This window comes from Balaenoptera physalus (assembly GCF_965194825.1).
Source record: "Balaenoptera physalus genome assembly, chromosome: 1".
Lineage (NCBI taxonomy): Eukaryota > Metazoa > Chordata > Mammalia > Artiodactyla > Balaenopteridae > Balaenoptera > Balaenoptera physalus.
The window spans coordinates 118,247,091-118,274,318 of record NC_138882.1 but is presented as its reverse complement, the minus strand read 5'-3'; the positions used below and the strand labels follow the sequence as shown (position 1 = coordinate 118,274,318).

The following is a 27,228-nucleotide window of genomic DNA, read 5'->3' as shown; positions in this document are numbered from 1 at the left end:
GACCTCCCTTCGCCCCTCCCCCCCATCCCACCAATCTAGGTCATCACAGAGCACCGAACTGAGCTTCCTGTGCTATACTGCAGGTCCCCACTAGCTATCTATTTTACACATGGTAGTGTATTTATGTCAAACCTCGTCTCCCAATTCATCCCACCTTCCCCTTCCCCCTCTGTGTCCACATGTCCATTCTCTATGTCTGCATCTCTATTTCTGCCTTGCAAATACGTTCATCTGTACCATTTTTCTAGGTTCCACATATATGCATTAATATACGATATTTGTTTTTCTCTTTCTGACTTACTTCACTCTGTATGACAGACTCTGGGTCCATCCACATCTCTACAAATGACCCAATTTGGTTTCTTTTTATGGCTGAGTAATAGTCCATTGTATATATGTACCACATCTTTATCCATTCATCTGTCAATGGGCATTTAGGTTGTTTCTGTGTCCTGGCTATTGTAAATAGTGCTGCAATGAACATTGGGGTACATGTGTCTTTCTGAATTGTGGTTTTCTCAGGGTATATGCCCAGTAGTGGGATTGCTGGGTCATATGGTAGTTCTATTTTTAGTTTTTTAAGGAACCTCCATACTGTTCTCCATGGTGGCTGTATCAATTTACATTCCCGCCAATAATGCAAGAGGGTTCCCTTTTCTCCACATCCTCTCCAGCGTTTATTGTTTGTAGATTTTTTGATGATGGCCATTCTGACCAATGTGAGGTGATAGCTTATTGTGGTTTTGACTTGCATTTCTCTAATAATTAGTGATGTTGAGCATCTATCTATTCATGTGCCTCTTGGCCATCTGTATGTTTTCTTTGGAGAAATGTCTATTTAGGTCTTCTGCCTATTTTTTTATTGCGTTGCTTGTTTTTCTTGATATTGAGCTGCATGAGCTGTTTGTATATTTTGGAGATTAATCCTTTGTCAGTTGCTTCATTAGCAAATATTTTCTCCCATTCTGAGGGTTGTCTTTTCATCTTGTTTATGGTTTCCTTTGCTGTGCAAAAGCTTTTAAGTTTAATTAGGCCCCATTTGTTTATTTTTATTTTTATTTTCATTACTCTAGGAGGTGGGTCAAAAAAGATCTTGCTGTGATTTGAGTGTTTCAAACACTTCAAAACACTTCAAAGAGTGTTTTTCCTATGTTTTCCTCTAAGACTTTTATAGTCTCCAGCCTTACATTTAGGCCTTTAATCCATTTTGAGTTTATTTTTGTGTATGGTGTTAGATAGTGTTCTAATTTCATTCTTTTACATGTAGCTGTCCAGGTTCCCCAACACCACTTATTGAAGAGACTGTCTTTTCTCCATTGTATATGCTTGCCTCCTTTGTCATAGGTTAGGTGACCATAGGTATGTGGGTTTATCTCTGGATTTTCTATCCTGTACCATTGATCTCTATTTCTGTTTTTGTGCCAGTACCATACTGTTTTGATTACTATACTTGTAGCATAGGCTGAAGTCAGGGAGCCTGATTCCTCCAGCTCCGTTTTTCTTTCTCAAGATTGCTTTGGCTATTCAGGGTCTTTTGTGTTTCCATACAAATTGTAAAATTGTTTGTTCTAGTTCTGGGAAAACTTCCCTTGGTCATTTGATAGAGATTGCATTGAATCTGTAGATTGCCCTGGGTAGTGTAATACTTTTCGCAATGTTGATTCTTCCAGTCCAAAAACATGGTATATCTCTCCATCTATTTGTATCATATTTAATTTCTTTCATCAGTGTTTTATAGTTTTCCGAGTACAGGTCTTTTGCCTCCTTAGGTAGGTTTATTCCTAGGTATTTTATTATTTTTGTTGTGATGGTAAATGGGATTGTTTCCTTAATTTCTCTTTCTGATCTTTCATTGTTAACGTATAGGAATGCAAGAGATTTCTTGCCTTAATTTTGTATCCTGCAGCTTTACCAAATTCATGGATTAGCTCTAGTTTTCTGGTGGCATCTTTAGGATTTTCTATGTATAGTATCATGTCATCTGCGAACGGTGACAGTTTTACTTCTTTTCCAATATGTATTCCTTTTATTTCTTTTTCTTCTCTGATTGCTGTGGCTTGGACTTCCAAATGCCTGCAAGCAGAGAGAAAATTTTCCATGTTTGCAGCTGAATTCTGTGTTTGTGTGCCAAGGCATACCTTTAACATTCACCCAGGCGTTTTATAACTCTGCCTTTGCTTGCACAGAGCTTGAAGATCTGCCAGATGTGCGAGCTTAGGGCCTTTTCAGATCTCTTCTGAGGATGTCTCCTTTTGCATCTAGCCTTCTAGTTTTCCAGTAACATGTGGAAGCATTGCAAAGCTCTTATTCCTTAAAAGAGTTTACTCCCTAGCTTTTCCCCAAGATTCTAGGATGTCTATTAAACAATATAGACAACTGATATCCTTTGCTCCCGGCTTCAGTGGTTGGTTCATTTGCCTTTAAATGCCCTCCAATTAGCTATTTCTCTGTCCTGAGAGATTTCTTAGGTGAAAAAAAGGTAAACCCTTTCTGTTAATCCTTCGGGGAGCCTTCAGAGAGGTCAAGCAGGCATCCACAGTTCTTTGAGTATGATGTCTTCTCTGCTCCCTCTGGCACCGGGAACCTGTACCAGGAATGCAGCCTGCTATCTTCAGGACTATCACCAAACCATTGGGGGTAGGGGGGGAGGAGGGATGAAGCAAAGATAAATTAAAATGCCAGAAAGCTCTCCTACGAAGTATTCATTGCATTTTTTGATCAAGCATTTGCTTGGTTGCAGTAAACCTTTGTTTCCCAGATTTTTGTTAAAGTTGATTATAAGTAGTTTCCTGGTTTTATTTGTTTGTTTGTTTTCCTGTGTTTCTGTGCAGAAACTGCCTTTGGACTTTGCAACTCTACCATTTTCTTACCATTACCTACAAAGGTTTTTATGGCCCATGTGAATGTGGCATATTTTTGATACACAGGCCTCCCTCTTCTCCAGGAATCCTTAAATTATCTTATCAATATGAATGTCAGCGAGGGCTTTACCTTAAAAACAATGTCATTAAATATTTTGAGGATATGAAAGTGTTCTTCAGAATTGCATAGCATACTATGACATTCTAGTACCTTTGGGTATCATTAATCAGCTTTATATTATGGCAGACTTCTACATTATACCTTGAAGGAGAAATTTACAGTTGAACAATGCTGTTGCCACTATTAAGATCAGTTTAAATCTGCAGTTACCAAACTGAGTTCCTAAATCTGAGGTACCCTGGGATGCCAAAATGAATTCACGAGGGTACAACAGGATATTTTAAGTTTTTGAGGGAAACACAGTATTACTTCACTTCCTACCATCACCATTAATCTACTAGCTTCAAGGTAGTTGGAGTTTCAGCATTAAGTTGAACTACATGCCTTCTGATTATGTCATATATTGATGAAGCTGGGTGTTCCTGGTTTTTCCTTCACTGCTATAATGATAAATACTATGGGAAAATCAATATGGAATAGAAGATAAGGGTGGCACTTTCAAATCTAATCCCAAAGTTTGATAAGTTATACAGTGCCCAATAGATACACACATCTCATTAGGAAGTGATCATGGTTATTTAAGAATGAAATAAGATTACTTTTTTCTTTCAAACTACGTATATTATTTTTCAAATAGTTATTAATTAATTTGTTACAATATCTTATGAAACAGAACTGTTAGGTACATTGTTCAGACTAGAAGCACAATGAAAAAATTGAGACATTAGGGTATCATGAAACGAGAAAGCTTGGGAACCTCTGTTCGAAATTCTCCGTTGTATTTTAAATATTTAAAGCATTTATCTTATGAGGTATCACCTCACACTCGTTGGAATGGCCATCATCAAAAAAAACTATAAACAGTTAATGCTGGAGAGGGTGTGGAGAAAAAGAACCCTCCTACGTTGTTGGTGGGAATGTAAACTGGTACAGCCACTATGGAGAACAGCATGGAGGTTCCTTAAAAAAATGAAAACAGAGCTACCATATGATCCAGCAATCCCACTGCTGGGCATATGTCTGGAGAAAACCATAATTCAAAAGATACGTGCACCGCAACATTCATTGCAGCAGTATTTACAATAGCCAGGACATGGAAGGAACCTAAATGACCATCAACAGAGGAATGGTTAAAGAAGATGTGGTACATATGTACAGTGGAATAATACTGGGCCATTAAAAAGAACGAAGTAATGCCATTTGCAGTGACATGGATGGACCTAGAGATTGTCATATTGAGTGAAGTAAATCAGACAGAGAAAGACAAATATCATGGTATTGCTTATATGAGGAATCTAAAAAAAGGGTACAAATGAACTTACCTACCAAACAGAAATAGAGTTACAGATGTAGAAAACAAACTTATGGTTACTGGGGGAACGGGAGAGTAGGGATAAATTGGCAGATTGGGACTGACATATACACACTACTATATATAAAATAGATAACTAATAAGGACCTACTGTATAGCACAGAGAACTCTACTCGGTACTGTATAATGGCCTATATGGGAAAAGAATCTAAAAAAGAGTGGATGTATGTATATGTATAACTGATTCATTTTGTTGTACACCTAAAACTAACACAACATTTTAAATCAACTGTATTCCAATTAAAAAAATAAGTAAATAAAATAAAGCATTTATCTTTCCAGCCACATCTTCTATAACTCCTACCATGAATCTTCTATCACAATTAATCTGGTTAGTGCAGAGTGCTTATTTAATGTCTTTGACTTATTATCCATCTTCTTACTGTTTTTGGGGTTTTTTTTTAATCTAAACTGGGATATAGACCTATGAAGACCTTGTCATCTACCTACATGTAATCTTAACCCCTATCACAAGATACTTTATACACTCAGTAGATATTTGGTAAATGTCATTTGATAATAAGGCAGGGACTGTACATCTAAGTTTCACCATCTTATGGCTCAGGGCTGAACATATTTTTAATATTCAAGAGTTTCAGAATGATCCATTGGTTAAAATATGGTTGTTAAACAGTATTTTTAGAAAAGTAATAAAGCCACATTTTGGAAAATCAGCTGATATGGCTGGAAATTATTTTCCTTTTCTCTTCTGGTTGGTTGCTCTTCCCAACTCTTTAACCTCTTTTTAGTTCTCTCTTTCCCTGTTCTTCATTCCCTTAATGAACTTTACTCATAATGATGTAAATCACCAGTCAAAAAGAAGTATCTTATAATTCTTAAGATATTTTGGTGTTTTAAAAAATTCCTTTATCTGCTGGACCTTAAACTAAATATGGAGTTAACTAGGAAGAGAAATAGTAGTGATATTAATAAAGGATTAGACATGATAAAGGATTAGCATAGATAAGTAGTAGGAGTATTTGCTGTCCTGAGTTTTTACTATATGCTATTATTTGTGGTTTATCTCATTTATGCTCTGGTTTCTTTTGTGGTTGTATGATTATAATACTAAAATTTGCAAATTACTTTGATATAAAGTATAATTTAATTTTTAGTCCAAATTTTGAGACATTTACTAGTTTTTATAAAAGAAGATTCCTCAGAATTAAAGAAAAGTTAATTGTACCAAGATGAAATACTGAATTAGTAAAATTGATATAAAACAGTTTTTCCAGAAAGTTAAAAGAAACAAAAAAGTATTTACTTGTTCTAATGGAATTTTAGCTATTGCTTATGAATACAAACATTTACTTCTTGGATTTGCTTGTTTTTAAAATTTCATATTATGGGTTATAAAAGTAAAAAAGGTAATTTTAAGCCACTTCTTATATGGTTATATGCAATAGCAATTGTGTCACCTCATAAAAGAAAGAAACTTCTAGATACTTAATAAAGATCTTAAATCCCTCCAGGTTTTATTCTAAATGAAAGCAGGTGTTGAACATTGTCATCTCCTAATACATTGAAATTACTAAAATATTTAATAAGCTACCAGGGTTTGAAGTAGTAACCAGATGTTTACAGTTTTCCCAGGATGACTTTTACATCTGAGCATTTACAGTGGAAATGAACTAAGTTTGCTACCTTAACAACAACAAAAAAACAAATAAAACACACAGACACAAGTTGTTTCTTTTGAACCAGAATTGAAATGATTTCCATTATACTTAATCTGCCTTAATACTTTACAGTAAGATAAGATTTCCATAGCCGAACCAAACATAAGATTGAAGTTTCCCCTCATGCTTAGAATCTTTATTGGGACATAATTTATATACTATAGTGTATAAATTTTCACCGATTTTAAGTATAGTTTAAAATTTTTAGGAAATACATATACTTGAGCCACCATTATCAATATCCAGTTTTTAGAACAGTTTTATTGCACATATTTAAAGTGTATAATTTGACAAGTTTCATCATCTATTTAAAGTCTTGAAACCATCACCACAATCAAGATAATTATATCCATCATCCCCAAAAGTATCCTCATGTGCCTCTATGTAATCTCTCTTTCTTGCTCTTCTTATGCTTTCCTTCCCCACACCTGTCCCCAGGGAATCACTGGCCTGTTTCTGTCACTAGATATTAGTTTTCACTTTGTAGAATTTTATATAAATTGAATCATACAGTACATACTCTTTTTTTTGTTGGGGGTGGGAATCTGGCCATTTCACTCTGAATAATTCTTTTGATATTTGTCGATGTTGCATGTATCAGTAGTTCTTTTCTGTTTATTATTGGTAGTATTCAATTGTGTGAATATACCATAACTTGTTTATCCATTCACCTGTGATTGATACTTGGGTTGTTTCCATTTTGTACTTTTTTCAAATATAGCTGCTAATAAGATCCCTGTATAGTTTTTGTGTAAACATAGATTTCACTTCACTGGGATAAATACCTAGGAATTGTGTGGATGGATCACATGGTAATTTGCTGATAATGGGTTCTTTATCCATTTTTATATTTGAAAAAGCTTCATTTTTGAAATAAATTTTCAGTAGGCTTAGAATTTTAAGTTCATGGTTTGTTTCCTCAGTACTTTAAAGATATTGCTTCTCTGTCTTGCTTTCATTGTTTCTAATGAGAAATCTGCTGCTGTCCTAATCTTACATGTACATGTCATTTTTTCTGGCTGCTTTTAATACTTTCTCTTATCGTTTGTTTTGAGAAATTTAATTATGTTATGCTTTGGTGTAATTTACTTATTTTTCTTTTACTCGGTGTTCATTGAACTTCTTGGATACTGCTTGGATTTATAGTTTTCACTACATTAGGCAACTTTTCAGTCATTATTTTTTCAAATATATTTTCTGTTCCCTATCCTCTTTGCTTTTCATCAGGGACTTCAAGTACACATGTATTAGGCCACTAGAAGTTAAACTCACAGCTCACATATGTGCTGGTTTTTTGTTGTTGTTTTTGCCCTCCAAGTCTTTACTTTCTGTCTTGTATTTTTGATCATTTCTATTGCTCTAGCTTCAAGTTCACTAGCCTCTACTTTTGCAATGTGTAATGTGCCACCAATCCCATCCAGTTTTTTGGGTTTTTAAAAAAATCTCAATGTTATTTTCATCTCTAGAAATTTGTTTTGTGTTTTTTTGATTTCTTCAGTGTCCCTATTCAACTTTTTGAACAGATGGAATATATTTATAATAACTGTGTGAATGTGTGCTACTCCTAACATTTATATCAGTTTTGTATTGGTTTTCATTTGATTTTGTTTTTTTAATGGGTCCCACTTTTCTGTTTCTTTGCTTCCCTGGTGTGATAGGCAGAATATTAAGAATGACCCCTAGAATCCCTCCCCCATGAATATGATGGGGTATCACTTCTGTGATAATATTACATTATATGGCAAAGGAGATTTTTGCATATGTAATTAAGGTTACTCATCAGTTGACTTTGAGTTATCGTAAAGGACAGTTATCTGGGTTGGTTTAATATAATCACGTGAGCCCCTTAAAAGTAGAAAATTTTCTCTGGCCAGTGGCAGAAGGGGAAGTCAGATATGAATCATAAAAAGGATTTTATGTGCAATTGCTGGCATAGAGATGAGGGGGGTCACATGACGAGGGATGCAGGTCAGCTCTAGAACTTGAAAACAGCCCCTGGCTGTCAGCCAGCAAGGAAATAGGATCCCTATTCTTACAGCTGCAGGAAACTAGATTCTGCCAATACCCTGAATGAGCTTAGAAGCAGGTTCTTCTTTAGAACTTCCAGATAAGAGCCTAGCCTGGCAGACACAATGATTTCAGCCTTATGAGATCTTTGACATAGAGTGCAGACCAGCCCACTCAAACTCTGGCCTACAAAACCGTTAGATAACAAATGGGTGTTGTTTTAAGCCACTATGTTTGTGATAATTGGTAATGCAGCAATAGAAAACAAATATACCTGGTAATCTCTGATTAAATGCCAGACATTTGGAATTTTAGCTTGTTAGGTGCTGGGTATTTTTGTATTCCTACAAATATTACAGATATTTTTGAGCTTTGTTCTGGGTCATAGTTAGGTTACTTGGAAACAGTTTGATCTTTTGGGTAATGCTTTTAAGATTTGTTATGTGGGGCTAGAGCATCATTTAGTCTAAGGGTAATTATTCTCTATTCCTGGGGCAAGACTGAATACTTGGTCTGGAGAACCTTCTGCACATCTCAGGGATTCTGTCTCTGGACAGCTGTATTTTTTCCTTTACTCTGCCTGTGAAATCTAGCCACCTCAGTCAGTTCAGTCTCAATACTCTCAGTTCTGTCTCCTTAACTCAGGTAGTCCACTTGGCTCCACCTGAGTTTTCCCTCCCTGTGCTGTGTCCTAGATATTCTCAAGGCAGTAAGCAATCTTAGGACTCTTCTCTCAGGGATCACTGTTCTTCATTGCCTGATGTCCCTTTTCTTTAACACTGTTTTTTTCATATTTTTTGTCTGATTTTTTTTTTTTGGTTGAGTTGAGATTAAATACAGACTTTGTTACTTTGTTGAAAGAGTCCTTTGGTTACTTTTAAATAATTAAAAACTTTAAATAAAATTAAGTTTTAATTATTTAAGTTTAATGGGACAGCTTTTACCAGGAAATACTTTTCCTAAAGTGCTATACTATGGGCAGTATCTAAAATTTTAATACTGAAGCACCATTTTAAATTTTAGTACACTAAGTCTAGCCCAAATGATGACAAAGCCATATCTCCAGATGGCTAAGCTCACAGTTACTCATTTCCATTTGAACACTTTTAGTATGTATTTGCCTAAGGAAATTACAATTACTTTATGCTTAGATAATTATAGCCCATAATTATTTGACTAACTAAACTATTAAAGTGAAAAGATAATGTTATTTTACATCTCAAATAGAACAGAAATCCATCTACTTATGCCAAAAAAAACCCCTATAGTCCTTTTCTGTGTTAACTATATAGCTATTAAACACAACTGTTATTTACATTGTCAGATTTCCTTGTTTCTAACTTCTTTATGTTTATTTTAGTAGGCATATTATTTAGTTTTATATTTTCCCTCCCACATGTTTTATCCACATAATTCTGTAAGTTTTCCATGGAATTATAGAAATGAGTATTCAGATACACAAGAAGTTTATGTAACTAGTTTTGTTCTATGCCCGACAAATAGCTTTTGGCTGGTGCTGTTCTTTCTATACATTTTTTTATAGTTGTTTTAATTAATTAAGAGTTTTTAATAGGTTTCTCTAAATAAAGCAGTAAAGATGATAGTTACCTCGAAGATGCTCTGGAAGAAGAGATTTTGTTATTTTAGCAGATATTTTTCCCCCCTATTTCTGAATAGGTAACAACGACATAATTTTATATGTTGAGTATTGATGTTTTCTTATTTGATATTTGTTCATGCTACAGGTACTTTGGAAGTTCGTCTAATGGGCTGTCAAGATATCCTAGAGAATGTCCCCGGACGGTCAAAAGCAGCATCGGTTGCACTACCTGGTTGGAGTCCAAGTGAAACCAGATCATCTTTCATGAGCAGAACGAGTAAAAGTAAAAGTGGAAGTAGTCGAAATCTCCTAAAAACAGATGACTTATCCAGTTCAGTAATCAGATTTTTTAAACAATCATATAACAAATTAAAGGGCCTATACAAAGGGCTGAGCAGTGGGGACAGAGAAGAGTGAGAAGAGTCAGAGTTGGACAACAAACTTTAAAATTATGATTTCCATAATTTAAATTTAAAATATCAAAAGCTATAATGACAAGAAAATTTAAAAGGCTACAAAATTTACCCTGCTGAAAATATGTTAGAAAACTGAATGACATATAACATTAATTCTTTTGGAATAATGAAATATTGAACGTCACTCTTTATGTCAAACTCTTTGTGTCACATCTTGATTCTTTTAATGGTATGACACCTCTAAACGTTGAAATTTTGATAGCTAACCACTGAACTAAACATGTTTAACTAGGACTGTGTCCCAGAAGTAAACTGAAATGGGGCAGTGGGTAAAGGTGGTAAAGTAAAATGGGAGAGGTTTATGAAGTACTTTGGAGACACTCTAAAGTAATCATAAACTATGATGTAATTATACAACTGGTGGGAAAGGCATGTGACAATTCAACCTAGTACAGTATGTCTGTGTTTTCCTGTATATAGAGAGAGACTTTAGGAAAAATGTGAAAATAAAAATTGTTTAAGGTAACAACATTAATAAATAGCAAATGTAGAGGGAGAAAAACTGGATGACTGATATTGATATGTAAATACACACACATGACAAACAATTACTGGTCACTTGTTAGTCCTTTCAGTTACATTTTAATATAAACGAAATAGTGATTACTATTTGTGTTTTTGTGAAACACAAACGATAACTTGGGAGAGTCTAGTGGGAGTGTATATATAAAACTAGCCATTTAAGATTCAAAAGCTTCAGTAGTGAGTAAGAAAAACTTACTTTCAAAGGATCATAAGACTTTTGTTGATATTAAACAGTGGCATTTCTATTTTAAAGGTTTTAAAATATTTAAGCAAGTTTTAAATTGTAATTACAGATGATGTCTGTGCAGTTTTGAAGCTAGATAATACTGTGGTTGGTCAAACTAGCTGGAAACCCATTTCCAATCAGTCGTGGGACCAGAAGTTTACACTGGAACTAGACAGGGTAAGATGAGAAACTTTTTACTTGAATTTTCATTATATTTATAATTCATTTTTAATGTAAATTTTATGTTTTAGAAGACTTTGGTAAGTTTTATTCTTAACAGCATATAAGAAGGACCTAGGTATTTTTGACACTTCTCATCTGATGAGGTATACATAAATCTACCTTATCAGATTGCTGCAGGAGTTTTCATTTGTGCAGTGATTTGAAAATGTATACTTTGTACTACCCTGAAAGATCAGCAATCAGGTGACATCTAATATTGAAATTTTTTTTTTTATTTTAATATTGTGCTCTCTGACCACTAAGGTGATTCTTCTGACTCACCACTTGTTGGTTATATTATCAAAGCTGGATTTGAAGTGAGCTATTGTGCTCAGACAACCATTCCTCCATGTATCTCAGTGGCTTTCATGAATAATGTGAGTGGCTAGAATGCAATCTGTAGCTGTAGAACCCAGCAGAAGTTAACTTGGTCCACAGTAGATTTAAATCCACGATGATAACTTTATTATTTAGATTCTGATCTATCCGTTGGGGTGTGGGAAGAAAATATTAAAACTTAATCATAATTTTATCTAAAAAATAAGAAAGATATTAAGCTTTTTGTCGTTTAGTATTCAGATTGATGGTACATATGTCATTTTAAAAATTACATATATGGGGGTGGTAGGGGGGTAGTGGTGTGATGAATTGGGAGATTGGGATTGATATGTATACACTAATATGTATAAAATGGATGACTAATAAGAACCTGCTGTATAAAAAACTAAACTAAAATAAAATTCAAATATAAAAAAATAAAATAAAATAAAAATTACATACATTAGTGAGAGCAGATTTATAGTGCTTAATGATGATGTGAGGTGGCAATTACTGCTCTGGCCTCTACTTTTAAAATACTTTTTCCAGTTTATTTTTTTCTGTCTCACAGCCAGTATCTTAATCAGGCCCCCATCATTGCTTTTCTTGGTTCAGATACTGTGTCTGACACTTAAATATTAAATGTACTTGAACAAAATGCTTAACTTTTTATGTATACCAGTTTCCTTATCTTTAATACTATCTACCTCACTGAAATGTGTGAGGATTAAATCCATGTAAAAATCTTAGGCTAGTGGTAAGAACTCAATTAATGTTGGCTATTTTTACTAAAGTAATTTACTAACTAATCTCCATGTGTCTGAGAACCAGACTCATCTTCAAAGAATAATACTTTCATCTAGGCATTCATTCTCTAGCTTAGGATCATTCATTTAATTCATTAAAAATTATTATGAAATTATTTGTTCATTTATTCATTGATGCATACTGTATTCCAGGCACTTCCAGGTGATAGATTAGCAACAAACAATATAAACAAGATCTCTCAAGATTTCCTCAAGGAACTTATACCTCAGTGGCTTCTCAGTATATGTCTGATTATTTGCAGACTTTTTACCATTACGTCTGAAACTGTGTATGATTTCAGTTAAAAAGATATTGAGGACATTGAATACTAGGCTAAGGTCTTTATACTTGTTGGTAGTGGGGATGAGAGAGACATAATAGAAAAATTGATCTTGGGGTATGTATGAAGAATGAATTTGAGAGAATAGAGACTAAAGGCATATAAATTGGCAGGAGGTTACTCCAGTGCTGCAACTGTAAGGTGAAGAGAACTTGAAGTAAAATGTGGCAGTAGGAATAGAAAGAAAGAGATATATGTAGGAATTGCTGTAATGGAACTCTTAGGCTTAATAGTCAGTGATTTTCTGTTCTGTGTCAAGCACCATTCTAGATGCTGGTTATGATTGACCAAAATAGTCAAAGTCCCTATATTTATCAACCTTATATTCTAATGAGGGAAGACAAATAGTTAACAAGTTTTTTTTTTTTAAATCTTCAAGTGCAATGAAGGAAGTAAATAAGGTATTGTAAAGAAGGGGGTGGGGGCTATTTTAGGTAGAGGACATAATTAGGGAAAGTCTCTTTGAGGAGGCTACGTTTGACTTGAAACCCGATGGGGGGAAAGTTGCCAGACTTAAAAAGATCCAGGTAGAGTGTTCCCAGCAAAGGAGAAAAAACATACAACGCCTTGGGGTAGGAGAAAACTTGATGTGTTGTAAGAATAAAAATCATGAACAGAGATCAGTGTAAAGAAGTAAAATAGCAGATGTAGGTGGGTGTCAGATTACTAGGGTCTTCATAATCAATAAATTAGAAGATAGTTGAAGGGCTTTTAATAGGGGATTTTTCATCATCTGATTTAGATGATCAAATAGAAAAAATATAAATATAGAAGCTAATAAAAGAGTTAGCAGCCCATAATGGGAAAGAGTTTATAAAGAAAGAAAAAAAAGGTCTAACAATCAAATCTTAAGTAGTATTCCAAGTATAGGAGGAGAAGGAATGTTTGCCAAAGAGAAATAGAAAAATCTGGGTTGGATCAGATCATACCCTAGATCGGATCTTAACCTTATAAAAGCTTATCCAGTGAAGAGTTGCTGGAATGGTGAGATGATGAAAATCCTGTTACATATGGAACAGTTGAAGGAAAGTGGGATTTAAAATCTATTAAAGAAGAGATTTAACAAAGATTTGGTAACTGTCTTTAAAGTTAAAAGGAGGAACATGTAAAACAAGAATTAAACTAGTGATAGCAATGATATTTCCATTTGTGTGTGTTGACTCTGATGGATTGGTAGTAACTTTCTGGAGCTCACTGTCAAGGTTTACTGGATGGGTCCTTGTTTATGCTGATCAAGTAGCAGTGTTTGCCAAATGCTTGGAAAAGGGGCAAGTGGTAAGCTGTAGTACATGTTCCTTCCATCCTTGGATTGACTGTATACTTTATGGGTGTGGAAGACAAAGCAGAAGTCAATGATGGCAGATTTCATTTCAGTACAAAGAATAGTACTATTAAAAAATGAACTGAGCTGCTGTAGTAAGTTCTCGCTCAGTAAAGTTTTTTTTTTAACTTTTTATTTTATATTGGGGTATAGTTGATTAACAAAGTTGTGTTAGTTTCAAGTGTACAACAAAGTGATTCAGTTACACATATACATGTATGTATTCTTTTTCAAATTCTTTTCCCAATTAGGTTGTTACAGAATATTGAGCAGAGTTCCCTGTGCTATACAGTAGGTCCTCGATGGTTATCCATTTTAAATATAGCAGTGTGTACATGTCAATCCCAAACTCCCTAACTATTCCTCCCTCCCACCCTGCCCCCCCTGGTAACCATAAATTAGTTCTCTAAGTCTGTGAGTCTGTTTCTGTTTGCACATAAGTTCATTGGTATCTTTTTTTTTTTTTAGATTCCACATATAAGCAATGTCATACAATATTCCTCTTTCTCTGTCTGACTTACTTCACTCACTATGACAGTCTCTAGGTCCATCCACGTTGCTGCAAATGGCATTATTTCATTATTTTTAATGGCTGAGTAATATTCCATTGTATATATGTACCACATATTCTTTATCCATTCCTCTGTTGATGGACATTTAGGTTGTTTCCATGTCTTAGCTATTGTAAACAGCGCTGCAGTGAACATTGGGGTGCATGTATCCTTTCGGACCATGTTTTTCTCCGGGTAATGCCCAGGAGTGGGATTGCAGGATCATATGGTAGCTCTATTTTTAGTTTCTTAAGGCTCTCTCAATAAAGTTGAATGAGCAACTTATATAAGAGAGATTTAAGGGAATTGTTGTATCAGAAAAAGATTACACTTCCAAGATTTTTTTCAAGTCTGATATTTTCTCTTTGTCAGCTCTGATTTTTTTTCAGCTCTAATATTTGCTGGAACTAGCATTGTTCCATGCTGTAAATTAGCTGTTTAATTAAATAGTTAGACCAATATAATTCAGTCAAGCCCACCAGAGAGGGAAATGCAGTTGAGGTTGTTAGTGTATATGGATATCGTTATATACATGTCTTGTTATATTTGCATCTTCCTTCTATACTGTGAATACATGTAAATATTTATGACTCTAAAATGTTTCAGTTTCCATTCATTCTTAAATTAATAGGTTTGCTATAACATTGGTCTTGAAGCCAGACAAACTGGATTCATTTACTTATTAGATATTTGATGGTAGACAAGATACATAACCTTACTACTGGGCATTTATTTCACAATCTCTAAAATGGGGATAAAATATAATCCTTACAGGACTGTTAAGAAGAAATGCTTTGTGTTGCCTGGCACATTTAGCTACTCAATGACATTAGTTCTTTCTTTAGCCCTAGGCTGTGACGTGTGGCTATGAATTTGAGTATAATGGAAGAGCATGTTAAGTAATGGGAAATTAACTGGTTGAATGTCATTTTCTTTCATTTCAGAGCCTATTTAAAGTAATTATAGGATTTTAATGAGTGTTATGATCAAAATGAAATTTAAGACATTTATTGTTAAAGGGAAAATGGCTGGTTAGAAAATTTCTCTTGTAGCCAGGTTATTGTGTTAGAGTTTTGTATTTAAAATAGAACTTAAAAGTAGTTAAGTGTCTTGCCATCATTTTATAATTAAGGAAACTGAGAACCAGAGTGATTACATATTGATAAATTTCAGAGCTGGTACTAGACCTCGAGTGTCCTTCAAAATGCTCTTTCCTCTGTGGTGATTTGTATGAGATAGAAAGTTAGTGGCAAAAAGGAGGAAACAGCAGAAGACGATGAAAGCCTGGTAAAGAGAAAATAATTTAATATTACCCAAGCTACAAGCTTAGAAAACTAGAAAGACTGATAACTGTTGATTGGTTGTTTTTACTTGCACTTTTAATGCTCACCTAAAATTGTTTTTCTTCTTCATGGCATCAGACTTTCTTCCCACTTTGGAGTAATCCTCCCTTAAAAATGTTGAAGACACTGCGTAGCTAAGTAAAGCTATTCTCCCTGAGGCCAGTTAGACCTTCTGGGTTCCTGATATGCATGTTATGTATCCCTAATTGGATTATAAGCTCCTCTTTGGAGGCCACATTCCTTATTGTGATAAATCCTTCTGTTTACATAGTACATGTTACTTTTACATTTTTTGTGCTTTTTTAGTCTTTTACTTTATTCCTTATATTTATAGAATATTTATTTATAGAAAATGCTTATACAAACATTTATAGAAAATATTATTTTAAACTGACATGTTCATGCTAAGCATTTTGCCTCAAATGTCAAGTTTCTTTCCTATGACATTCTGGAACTAAGTTGTCTATACTGTTTCTATCCTTTCCAAAATACAAAAATTCATAGGTCTTTTTATTTATTTATTTATTTTTTATTTTTGGTCATGCCACGTGGCTTGTGGGATCTCAGTTCCCCAACGAGGGGCTGAACCCGGGCCATGGCAGTGAAAGCCCAGAATCCTAACCACTGGGCCACCAGGGAACACCCGGATAGGTCTTTTTTGAGTTTTGAGATAATATAGAAATTATCTAGATCTAGAATGATATAGAAAAGTTCAGTTATGTTCCTGGGAGCTCAGGGCTCTGCAGAATTATTTCAGATGGCAACACAGACCCTTTTTTTTTCTTTTTGTTTTGAGATTCTGGATAAGATGTCATTTGGATTTTGCCACTTCAAAAAAAAAAAAAGTTTTGAAAATTGCTGGTGTAATCCAGCCCCCTCATTTTACAGATTAATAAGGATATTATTATGGCCTAGGGGTTAAATAACTAGCCTAAGCTATAATCTAGGATTCTGAAGTGTCCTGTCAGTTCTGTGTTCTTTCTGTTATCAGATTACCCTTTTTATATTTTCCTATAAAAATTGGTCTTTCTTAATGTTTATTATAAACACAGTAGCTATGTAATTTCACATTTTTTCTGAATTCCCTCAGCCCTCCTGCTGTAAAAGTTTAATCCTCCCATGAGAGATTGAAATAAAAAGCAAGACCCTTTATATCTAACCTTTTCCCATTCACATTTCCCTTTGATTAACTTTGCTAATGTAATAGAGAACCACCTTTATCAATATTAGAAACAGGATGAACTGAAACTTAGAAAAATTTTAGCAGGAGCCAGTTCTGTTAAGAGCAGAGTACTAGAGAATGTTCACTGCTCAATGGAAAAGGAAGAAGAGAACATCTAAGGTAGTGAGAGCCAGTAAAAATGTAATAGGGTTAATAGATTAGAAGTAACTGTAGCATTGAAGGACCAGTGGATACTGAGGAACTAGAAAGAGTGAGCTAGTAGAATGTTAGGAGGTGATGGTCAGAGAGAAGGATTCAAACAGCTGAGATTGTGGAAAGATTGTAGATATTGGTAGGAGTGAGAGGCTAAGGTATCCAAGAACTCAAGGGATTCTTATTATTTATTGGTTTCACATTTTCAGAAATTGCCTATACATACTACTCTTAAACCATCCACACTCCTATCCTCATTCTTCCAAATAATTAGGTTAAATCAGTAACTTAATGTTTATATTATTATGACTATGTAAATATTGTTTACAGATGAACCATATTCCATACCATGATTACATTCTCTTTTTAGTACCAAGACCCCCTTTGGGCAAATAATTGCCCTTTTTTTAATTGCTTATTTTGTTTTGCTTTGCTTAGTTTTCTATACACCTATCCTTTATCACCGGGATCTCCAGAAGGACTCTAGAATAACTCTATGTAGGCAGTTGTATCAGCAAGCTGTCAGTCATCCTTGGACCCACTCTACTCCCTAGCAACATCCTTTCTGGAGCCTTACATCTTTCTGCTCCAATTTAAATGACTGCTATATAGCTTTTATCTTGAGACTCTCTTTCACCATAATCCTATTGGATCACCTGAGTCTTGAATTTCTCTTTCAGCTTTCTTGTTTTACTTCCTCATTTTGGTGGATCATATCCCACATTTACATGCTGAGAAAAGAGTGAATGAAAGTTTTAGAGATCTTGCATATCTGAAATATCTTTATTCTGCTGTCATGCTTGGAGTCTAGAATTCTAGGTTGGAGATTATTTTCATTAAGAATTTTAAGGAATTGTAGTTCTAGTCTTGTGGTTGAGATTGCTTATGTGTCTTTGATTTCTAATCTTTGATTTTGCTTTGCTTTTTCTTTTTTAAAGATTTTAAGATTTTTATCTTTTTTCCCCTGGGATTTTGTGATTTCACAATGGTGTACCTTATTAGGTGTAGGTGGTTTTCATTCTTTGTGATAGGTACTGTGTAGCACCTTCAGTTTTGAAAGCTCATTCTTCAGATTTGAGAAATTGCATTTATTTGATAATTTCCTCTTCATTTTCAGTGTCTCTCTTGCTAGTTGAACCTTTTAGATTGATCCTCTGATTTTCTTATCTTTTATCTATTGTCTGTCAGTGTGTCTTTTTGTTCTGCTTTCTGGGAAAGTTTGATACTTTTATTTGCCAAGACTTGATTGACAAACTTATATCTGATATTATATTTTTAATTTCTAAAAGTTTATTCTTTTAAATATCTTGTTTTCCTCTCATGGGGATAATATCCTCTCTTACATTTTAGAGGATATCAATTTTATGTTTTCTTCTCCCTGAATTGTCTTTATTTCTCCTGAGATCCATTTCATAATCTCTGTTTATCGTATTGCAGATTTGGTGAAATGTGTGGCCATCCTTGGCTGTCTTAAAATGAGCCATTAAGAAGAAGATTGGAAGTTTTGTATGTGGGGCTCTTCCTTACCCAAGTTCTGAACTAGTTAAAAGAAAGAAAGGTGTGACTAATGGAAAGTAAAATGTCATTATGAGCTGATATTTGAAAGTGTGGTTGGGTGTGCAACAATAATGGGGCTATACTCAGTCCCTTAGATCATTGTGGGCTCCAGCCCATATAAAACTTAAGGCATAGCAGAGAAAAACAAATTGTATACTTCCATTTAACAGCCCGGCTCTCAAGGAAAAAAGGAAGAAATGGACTGGATTATTCATGTCCAGTTTCTCTCCCAGTCTTTTATCAGATAACTCACTCCAGGAGATGAATAAGAGGGTTAAGGTAGAGACCCAGATATTTAGGAGAAAAATGAAAATTATTCCTCATAGAAACCATGATAATGAGCAAGATGCTTTCCTCCCTATAAAAGGATAAAAATGCATGCAAACATCTAAATGGGGTGTGAAACATCTTAATATAGAACAAGCCATAGAATAGGAATACAAAGAAATTTTAATTTCTTCCATGTGTGAGCTAACATTCAGCATATTATTGTTGTTTTTGGCCATACCACACGGCTTGCAGGATTTTAGTTCTCTGACCAGGGATTGAACCCAGGCCACTGCAGTGAAAATGCCAAGTCCTAACAACTTGACTGCCAGGGAATTCCCACATTCGGCATATTGTTTAATCTGAGATGCTATTTTTTTGTTTGTTTGTTTGTTTTAATATTTATTAGAGTATAGTTGATTTACAGTGTATGTTAGTTTCAGGTGTACAGCAAACTGAATCAGTTATACATATACATATATCCACTCTTTTTTAGATTCTTTTCCCATATAGGCCATTACAGAGTATTGAGTAGAGTTCCCTGTGCTGTACTGTCCTTATTGATCATCTATTTTATATATAGTATTGCTTATATGTCAATCCCAATCTCCCAATTTATCTCACCCCCCTCCTTACCCCCTGGTAAGCCCCTGATAAACAAATAAGTTTGTTTTCTACATCTGTAACTCTATTTCTATTTTGTAGATAAGTTCATTTGTACCCTTTTTTTAGATTCCACATATAAGCGATATCATATATTTGTCTTCGTCTGACCTACTTCACTCAGTATGACAATCTCTAGGTCCAGTCCATGTCGCTGCAAATGGAATTATTTCATACTTTTTTATGGCTGAGTAATATTCCATTGTATATATGTACCACATCTTCTTTATCCATTCCTCCATGATGGACATTTAGGTTCCTTCCATGTCCTGGCTATTGTAAATAGTGCTGTAATGAGCACTGGGGTGCATGTATATTTTCGAATCATGATTTTCTCTGGATATATGCCCAGGAGTGGGATTGTTGGATCATATGGTAGCTATATTTTCAGTTTTTTAAGGAACCTTCATACTGTTCTCCATAGTGGCTGTACCAGTTTACATTCCCACCAACAGTGTAGGAGGGTTCCCTTTTCTACACACCCTCTCCAGCATTTATTGTTTGTAGATTTTTTGATGATGGCAATTCTGACCAGTGTGAGGTGGTACCTCATTGCAGTTTTGATTTGCATTTCTCTGATAATTAGTGATGTTGAGCATCTTTCCATGTGCTTTTTAGCCATCTGTATGTCTTCTTTGGAGAAATGTCTATTTAGGTCTTCCACCCATTTTTTGATTGGGTTGTTTCTTTTTTTGATATTGAGCTGCGTGAGCCATTTGTATATTTTGGAGATTAATTCTTTGTCGGTTGCTTTGTTGGCAAATATTTTCTCACATTCTGAGGGTTGTCTTTTAGTTGTGTTTATGGTTTCCTTTGCTGTACAAAAGCTTTCAAGTTTAATTAGGCCCCATTTGCCTATTTTTGTTTTTATTTTCATTACTCTAGGAGGTGAATAGAAAAAAATCTTGCTGCGATAAAAGAGTGTTCTGCCTATGTTTTCCTCTAAGACTTTTATAGTATCTGACTTTACATTCAGAATGGTCTTTAATCCATTTTGAGTTTATTTTTGTGTATGGTGTAGGTAGTGTTCTAATTTCATTCTTTGACATGTAGCTGTCCAGTTTTCCCAGCACCACTTATTGAAGAGACAGTCTTTCCTCCATTGTATATTCTTCCCTTCTTTGTCATAGATTAGGTGACCATAGGTGCGTGGGTTTATCTCTGGACTTTCTGTCCTCTTCCATTGATCTGTATTTCTGTTTTTGTGCCAGGACCATACTGTCCTGATTACTGTAGCTTTGTAGTATAGTCTGAAGTCAGGGAGCCTGATTCTTCCAGCTCCGTTTTTCTTTCTCAAGATTGCTTTGGCTATTCGGGGTCTTTTGTGCTTCCATACAAATTGTAAAAATTTTTGTTCTAATTCTGTGAAAAATGCCATTAGTAATTTGATACAGATTGCACTGAATCTGTAGATTGCTTTGGGTAGTATAGTCATTTTCACAATGTTGATTCTTCCAATCCAAGAACATGGTATATCTCTCCATCTGTTTGTGTCATCTTTGATTTCTTTCATCAGTATCTTATAGTTTTCTGAGTACAGGTTTTTTACCTCCTTAGGTAAGTTTATTCCTAGGTATTTTATTCTTGAGATGCTGTTTTTTAACTTATAATGGAGCTATAATAATACTTACCCTTTTTACCTCTTTTGCTGCTTCCAATTCTATTACTATCAAATGACACATCATATCCTCTGAGGCTATATGAGTCCTCTGAGCCAATGAACTATATGTATAATTGTCTTTTCCCCCCACCCCTCTATCATCTCTTGACCACCAGGCACTTGCCAGTATCCTTAAGGACTTTGGTTCTTCACTCCAACATCCCATCATCATTATGGGGGATTTTAAAAATCTAACTATCTAAACAACAACCCATTTAACATATTATTTCAAACTTCTTTGAATGCGTCAACCCCAGTATACCTTTGCTCCTTGTCATTTTAGCAATGAATTGTTCTGAAATCTTAAATTTAGTATTCTAAACTGTTACCAGATCTGCATAAAGCACCTAGTTTAACACCTTGTACATAATGGTGTTGCTGTAAATGATAGCTCATGTTATTATTGTTACTCTGGCTCTTTTACTTCTTTGTTACCACACAGCTAGATGTTTGGTCAAACATTTCCATTTCCTTGATTCTTCAGGAAGGAGTTGAGAAAGGGGCCATCAGAAAATTTCATTTTCTTCTCTATTTACCCTAAAACTATTGTTACCCTTTACCATTTCCTTACTGATGCCCCCACAGCATCCTTCAACCTTGTCTTTATAGGTATGTAGGTTTTGGTTGGGAAATAAGATACATGATTAGAAATAGGAACTATATGTGTATACACTGAGGCAGAAAAGTTTGTAATAGGTTTGGAATAATAGGGAGTCTTTGGAACTTTTTCTAGGATGTGAATTGATACAGGGTGCAGTTATATATAACTGTTACAGCACTAAATAGTTTGTATCACAATTGTTTACTTTTCTTTTCTGCTCCCACATCTATAAGGGGCAGACTTTTCAAGCAGAGGTCATAGCTTTGTATTCTCCGTTATCTCAGTCTCACTCTTCTCTGTTTCTCATTTTCCCAAAAGATCCTAAGGTTTCCTTCTTTTTGTCACATTAGTTCCAGCTGAGAATCACCCTCATTGAACTCCTGAACTGAAAACAGATATTACTGTTTCCTGAGGTGGTAGTTTTCTCTTTGCCCCATAGTAGATTCTGATGGCCTCCCTTCCCTGTTCTTCTCTTTGTCTCTGGAGGCTGATAGCTGCGAGTTTGAATCAGTGGGCTCTGACATGAAAGGGGAGACAATGTTAGAAGATCTAAGGGCAGGAGGAGAGGGTAATCAGGGTGTTTGTTTCCTTCTCTCCTTCCCTTTTTTACAGCAGTGTTCATCTATGGCTGCAGTTCCTGTTTGACAGTCCCTTTTCCAAGATCCAGTTCTCACTGAATTCTGGTAACTGTTTCTTCTTGCTCATTCAGGCTACGAGTGGTAATAGATTTCTACTGTAGGTAATCCTCAGATACTTCCCGTCCTTGTTGATTCCTTAACCTGAATCTTACCTTCATAAATAGCCAATTTTTAAAAACTTAAACTCTTTTTGAGTGTGCAGTCTCTACTGCTGGGACCCTAGTTGATGTTTCCCAAGCCTATGTTGTCCTCAGAAGCCCATAGAAGACCAAGTAATCAAAGGAGGAGACCAATTAATGTGACACCTGACATGTGCACCTTTACAAATCTCACCTTTCCTTGGTTTTTGAATTTTCCATGCTTTGAATAATTTTCTCTCTTTTAGTAGCTGCAGAAAATTTGCTTTTTGCCCTTTCTTTCCTTTTCAGCAGTGAAACCTGCCTCTCATTTTCACCTATCAGAGGTTCCCAAACTTTCTCGATTCACAACATCCTCAGTGTTCCAGTAATTTTTTTACAGTGTGTCTCTAGGCCAAAAGAAATACCCAGTAGTTCCATTTATTAAGAAGTAGTTACTGGGAACTCCCTGACAACCAGTGGTTAGGACTCCACACTCTCACTGCCAAGGGCCCGTGTCCGATCCCTGGTCAGGGAACTAAAATCCCACAAGCTGCGTAGTGTGGCCAAAAATTAAAATTAAAATTAAATTAAAAAAAGAAGTAGTTACTAACTAAAAAGCTTGTGCACAGCAAAGGACACCATCAAGAAAATGAAAAGGCAATCTACAGAATGGGAGAAGATATTTGCAAGTCTTCTATCAGATAAGAAGTTAATATTGCAAAATATATAAAGAACTTGCACAACTCAATAGCAAGAACAACAAAAAACAAATAATCTGATTTAAAATGGGCAAAGAAACTGAACAGATATTTTTCTAAAGAAGACATCCACATGGCCAAGAATGACATGAAATGGTGCTCAACATCACTAATCATCAGGGAAATGCAATTCAAATCCACAGTGAGATATCACATGTTAGCATGGCTGTCATCAAGAAGACAAGAGATAAGTGTTGGCGAGGATGTGGAGAAAAAGGAACCCTTGTACACTGTTGGTGGGAATGTAAATTGGTTCAGCCACTGTGGAAAACAGTATGGAGGTTCCTCAAAAAATTAAAAATAGAACTACCATATGATCCAGCAGTCCAACTCTTGGGTATATATTCAAAGGAAATGAAAACAGGATATTGAAGAGATATCTGCACTCCCATGTTCATTGCAGCATTATTCACAATGGCCAATATCTGGAAACAGTCTGTGTCCATCAAAAGATGAATGGATAAAGAAAATGTGGTATATATGTACAATGGAATGTTATTCAACCATGAGAAAGAAGGAAAAACTGCCATTGTGACAACATGGATGGACCTTGAGGACATTATCCTAAGTGAAAGAAGTCAGAGAAAGACAAATATTACATGGTATCATTTACATGTGAAATCTTAGAAAGTCAAACTCATAGAAACCAAGAGTAGAAAAATGTTTGTATGGAGAGGTTGGTAAAAAGGTACAAACTTTCAGTTATAAGGTAAATAAGGTCTGAGCATCTAATGTATAATGCAGTGTATAATGGTGACTAGTTAATACTATATTGTGTGAATGAAATTTGCTAAGAGAACAGAACTTAAATGTTCTTACCAAATGTAAATATTTTGTGTGTGTGTGTAAAATAGGTGATAGATGTGTTAATTAGATGGGAGGAATTCTTTAGTAGTATATATTTGTATATGTGTATCAAATCATCATGCTAACTGCTTTAGAAAAAGTAGTTACTATTTACTTTCGGGCCTTACAGAGACTTCAGACAAACCATACAGATTCCTTAGTTCTACCACAGTTTCTTCTTTGATCCTAGGTTCAGATTCATAATAAGACAAAATGAAACACAAGTTGAGACAGTTTGCCAGTATTGCCAATCTGTACTTAGCTCAGATCATACTGCTCAGCTATTTTGGCAGTGGTTTTACTCCATGTAGAATTTTGTTGCTCTTGAGGTTTGACATTACCTACAAACATGCCCTTGCTTTATGGAATGGACCTGCTTCATCTGGAAAATTGCCAGCAAATGAGCAGTCATACTTGCAATTTAAATTCAATAAATATCAGTGGCATTTCCCTATATAGAGGGTACTTTGCTTTTCAGATACTATATCCCTGCTTTACTGAATTGCAGTAGATGTTAGGGGTTAAAGTAGGATTAGGGTTCCGTGCAACAGTGTTATGAATAGACATAAAATATCTTAATCTGCTTTGGACTGTAGCCACTCTCCCCCCTTAAATTGTAGAGAGAGTGATACAGGGAACAATGCAAAGTAACAAAAAGTAAAGAGCTTTATACCTAAAATTTCATGTAGAACTCCAGGAAAGCTAATGTAGGCCTTAAGATAACCTTCCATCCCAAATCTCAGGTGTTTCTAACGTACTTCAGGTTGAAGAATGGAATAAACAGACAGAGGAAAGAGAAATGAGTTAATATGTGAGTTTTACCAGAGTGGCTAGAAAAAATATAAAGGAGGTGATTTGACCTTCTCTCATCCAGAGAAAGATATACTCTTACAATTTTAGCAGTGTGAAAAGTATAAGAACTTTTAAGAATTACTAATTTCGTCCCTAGCATCTATACCACTTGCATTTGCCTGATCCATAACAAGTTTTCCTCCCTGATACCATGGAAGAAGTTAGGAGAAAGTAGACCTCTCCTTTTCTAATCTAAAATAAAGTAGTCTAAATTACCAACCCCTGGTTCAGTTACGCAGTTTATTTCCCAAAATAACTGTTTTCAAAATACTTAAAATTTTAACTTGAATGGAATATTATAGCATTAATACCCACCACTTCTAAATGCCATTTGCTGATCTTAAAATAATAAAATAATTATCCTCTACTCATCCTTACCCTTTCCTGACAAGTATTCTCTCCCATAGTAATTATGTATCAGAAGCAATGAGGTAGGAAGTCCTGAGCTCATATACTCACTGCCAAGATATCTTTTTCTAGTCCTTTTTTTCTGATTGTCTATGAGACCTTTTGGCACATTGTGTCTTGACTCATTTTTTTCATGTTCTGTTTTTTTATAAGTGTTTTCTGTGTTCATTTGCATCAACTAGTTTTATTATTTAAAGTCAAATGGTTTTTTTATTATGCATACTAGAAGCTTAGATAATAAGATGCATAAGTTCACAAATTGAAAGTTTTTATATGAAAGAAGTAATTTATTACTTTGTTGAGCCTAAAGGGAAAAACATTTATCTCTTTTTGTGGGTGATCCACAAAATCCTGAAAAACAAAATAATGGAGAAGTCTTATGCTTTATAATTAAAATGTATGCAGATTATGACTTGTATGTAGAGGTCAATTTATGGCTTGACCTCCAGTTTATAAACTGTGTTCTACAAGTACATTTAATAATTGATTGTTAAAACCTTAAATATATTTTCCACATAAGCATTATTTTTAATGACTACAGAGTGTTCCCTCATGTGGATAAGGTATAATACTCAAGTTGTCCCTGGTTTTGGGGGGGTTTTTTGTTTCGTTTTGTTGTGTTTGATGTTGTAATAAATGAACATTTTTCTGTATAAAACTTAGTTTCCTGTTTGCTACCTACCTACGCAGACCCCTGTAATCACTGGTCTTATTACCCGGTAGTATTCTTTAGAAGATTAAATGACCTAACATTCTTAAAGTGTTTGGCATAGTGTGTGGCACACTGAAAGTGGAGAATAAATGCTATTCACAGACCTTTTCCTGATCAACATTGGGATAAAGAAATAAGAAGGTTTGAAATGGGTTCTTTGAGGTGAACATTGAGGTCTAGCAACAGCACAGCCTATGATGCCAGTAGGAGAAGGAAAATCCAAAAGATTGAAGCTCTGAGATGGAAAGAAAGAGTTTCGGTGGTCATTCATCTGTATTGATTGTTCCCAGTTGTGTATTCTTTATCTAAAAGGAATACCTTAACTGGAGAATGTTGGAATATGAATGTCTTCCTTTTAGTTAAAATGTGTAAGTTTGTTAAAGTAATATATAATAGAGAAACATTATAAAAGCACTCTTTAAAATAGTGCAACTGTTGTGTATGTTATCTTTGTTTATTGTATTTGTATTTTATATTTTTTGTAATATTTTATTCACATGTGTGTCCAATGATGTGTTCCCTGTTTTCTTTATTTTTTATTTAATTATTCTAGTCACGTGAACTGGAAATTTCAGTTTATTGGCGTGATTGGCGATCTCTGTGTGCTGTAAAATTTCTGAGGTTAGAAGATTTTTTAGACAACCAACGGCATGGCATGTGTCTCTATTTGGAACCGCAGGGTACTTTATTTGCAGAGGTAATAAATGTATTTTATTAAATATGCATAACTACCATTGAAATTATATATGTAGGCAACATGATGTAGAAGTGGGAAGAGTATTAGGCTGAATGGCAGACAACTTGAATTCTTGGCTCAACTCTGCCACTAAATAGGTATGTTACCCTGAGACAAGTCATTTATCCTCTCTAGGTCTGTTTTCTCATCTAGAAAATGAGGCGATGGAACTAAATTGTATCTCAGATTCTCTTAAGTTTTCAAACTTGCAAGTTTATTGAATTTCATGAACCATAAATCTAATGCTATAGTCATGTCAACTTGAAT

General features: G+C 34.8%; 1 protein-coding gene across 3 annotated transcripts in view; it reads left to right on the top strand.

Annotated features, from left to right (window-relative positions):
* The window catches only part of PKN2 (protein kinase N2), a 126,183-nt gene that overhangs the window by 76,086 nt on the left and 22,869 nt on the right, over window positions 1-27,228 (top strand). For all 3 annotated transcript variants that reach the window (XM_082476745.1, XM_082476744.1, XM_082476746.1), the window contains 3 exons: window positions 9,786-9,971; window positions 10,935-11,044; window positions 26,779-26,922. In XM_082476745.1, coding sequence (XP_082332871.1) covers window positions 9,786-9,971; window positions 10,935-11,044; window positions 26,779-26,922 — 440 coding nt within the window. The remainder of the gene's footprint in view (window positions 1-9,785; window positions 9,972-10,934; window positions 11,045-26,778; window positions 26,923-27,228) is intronic.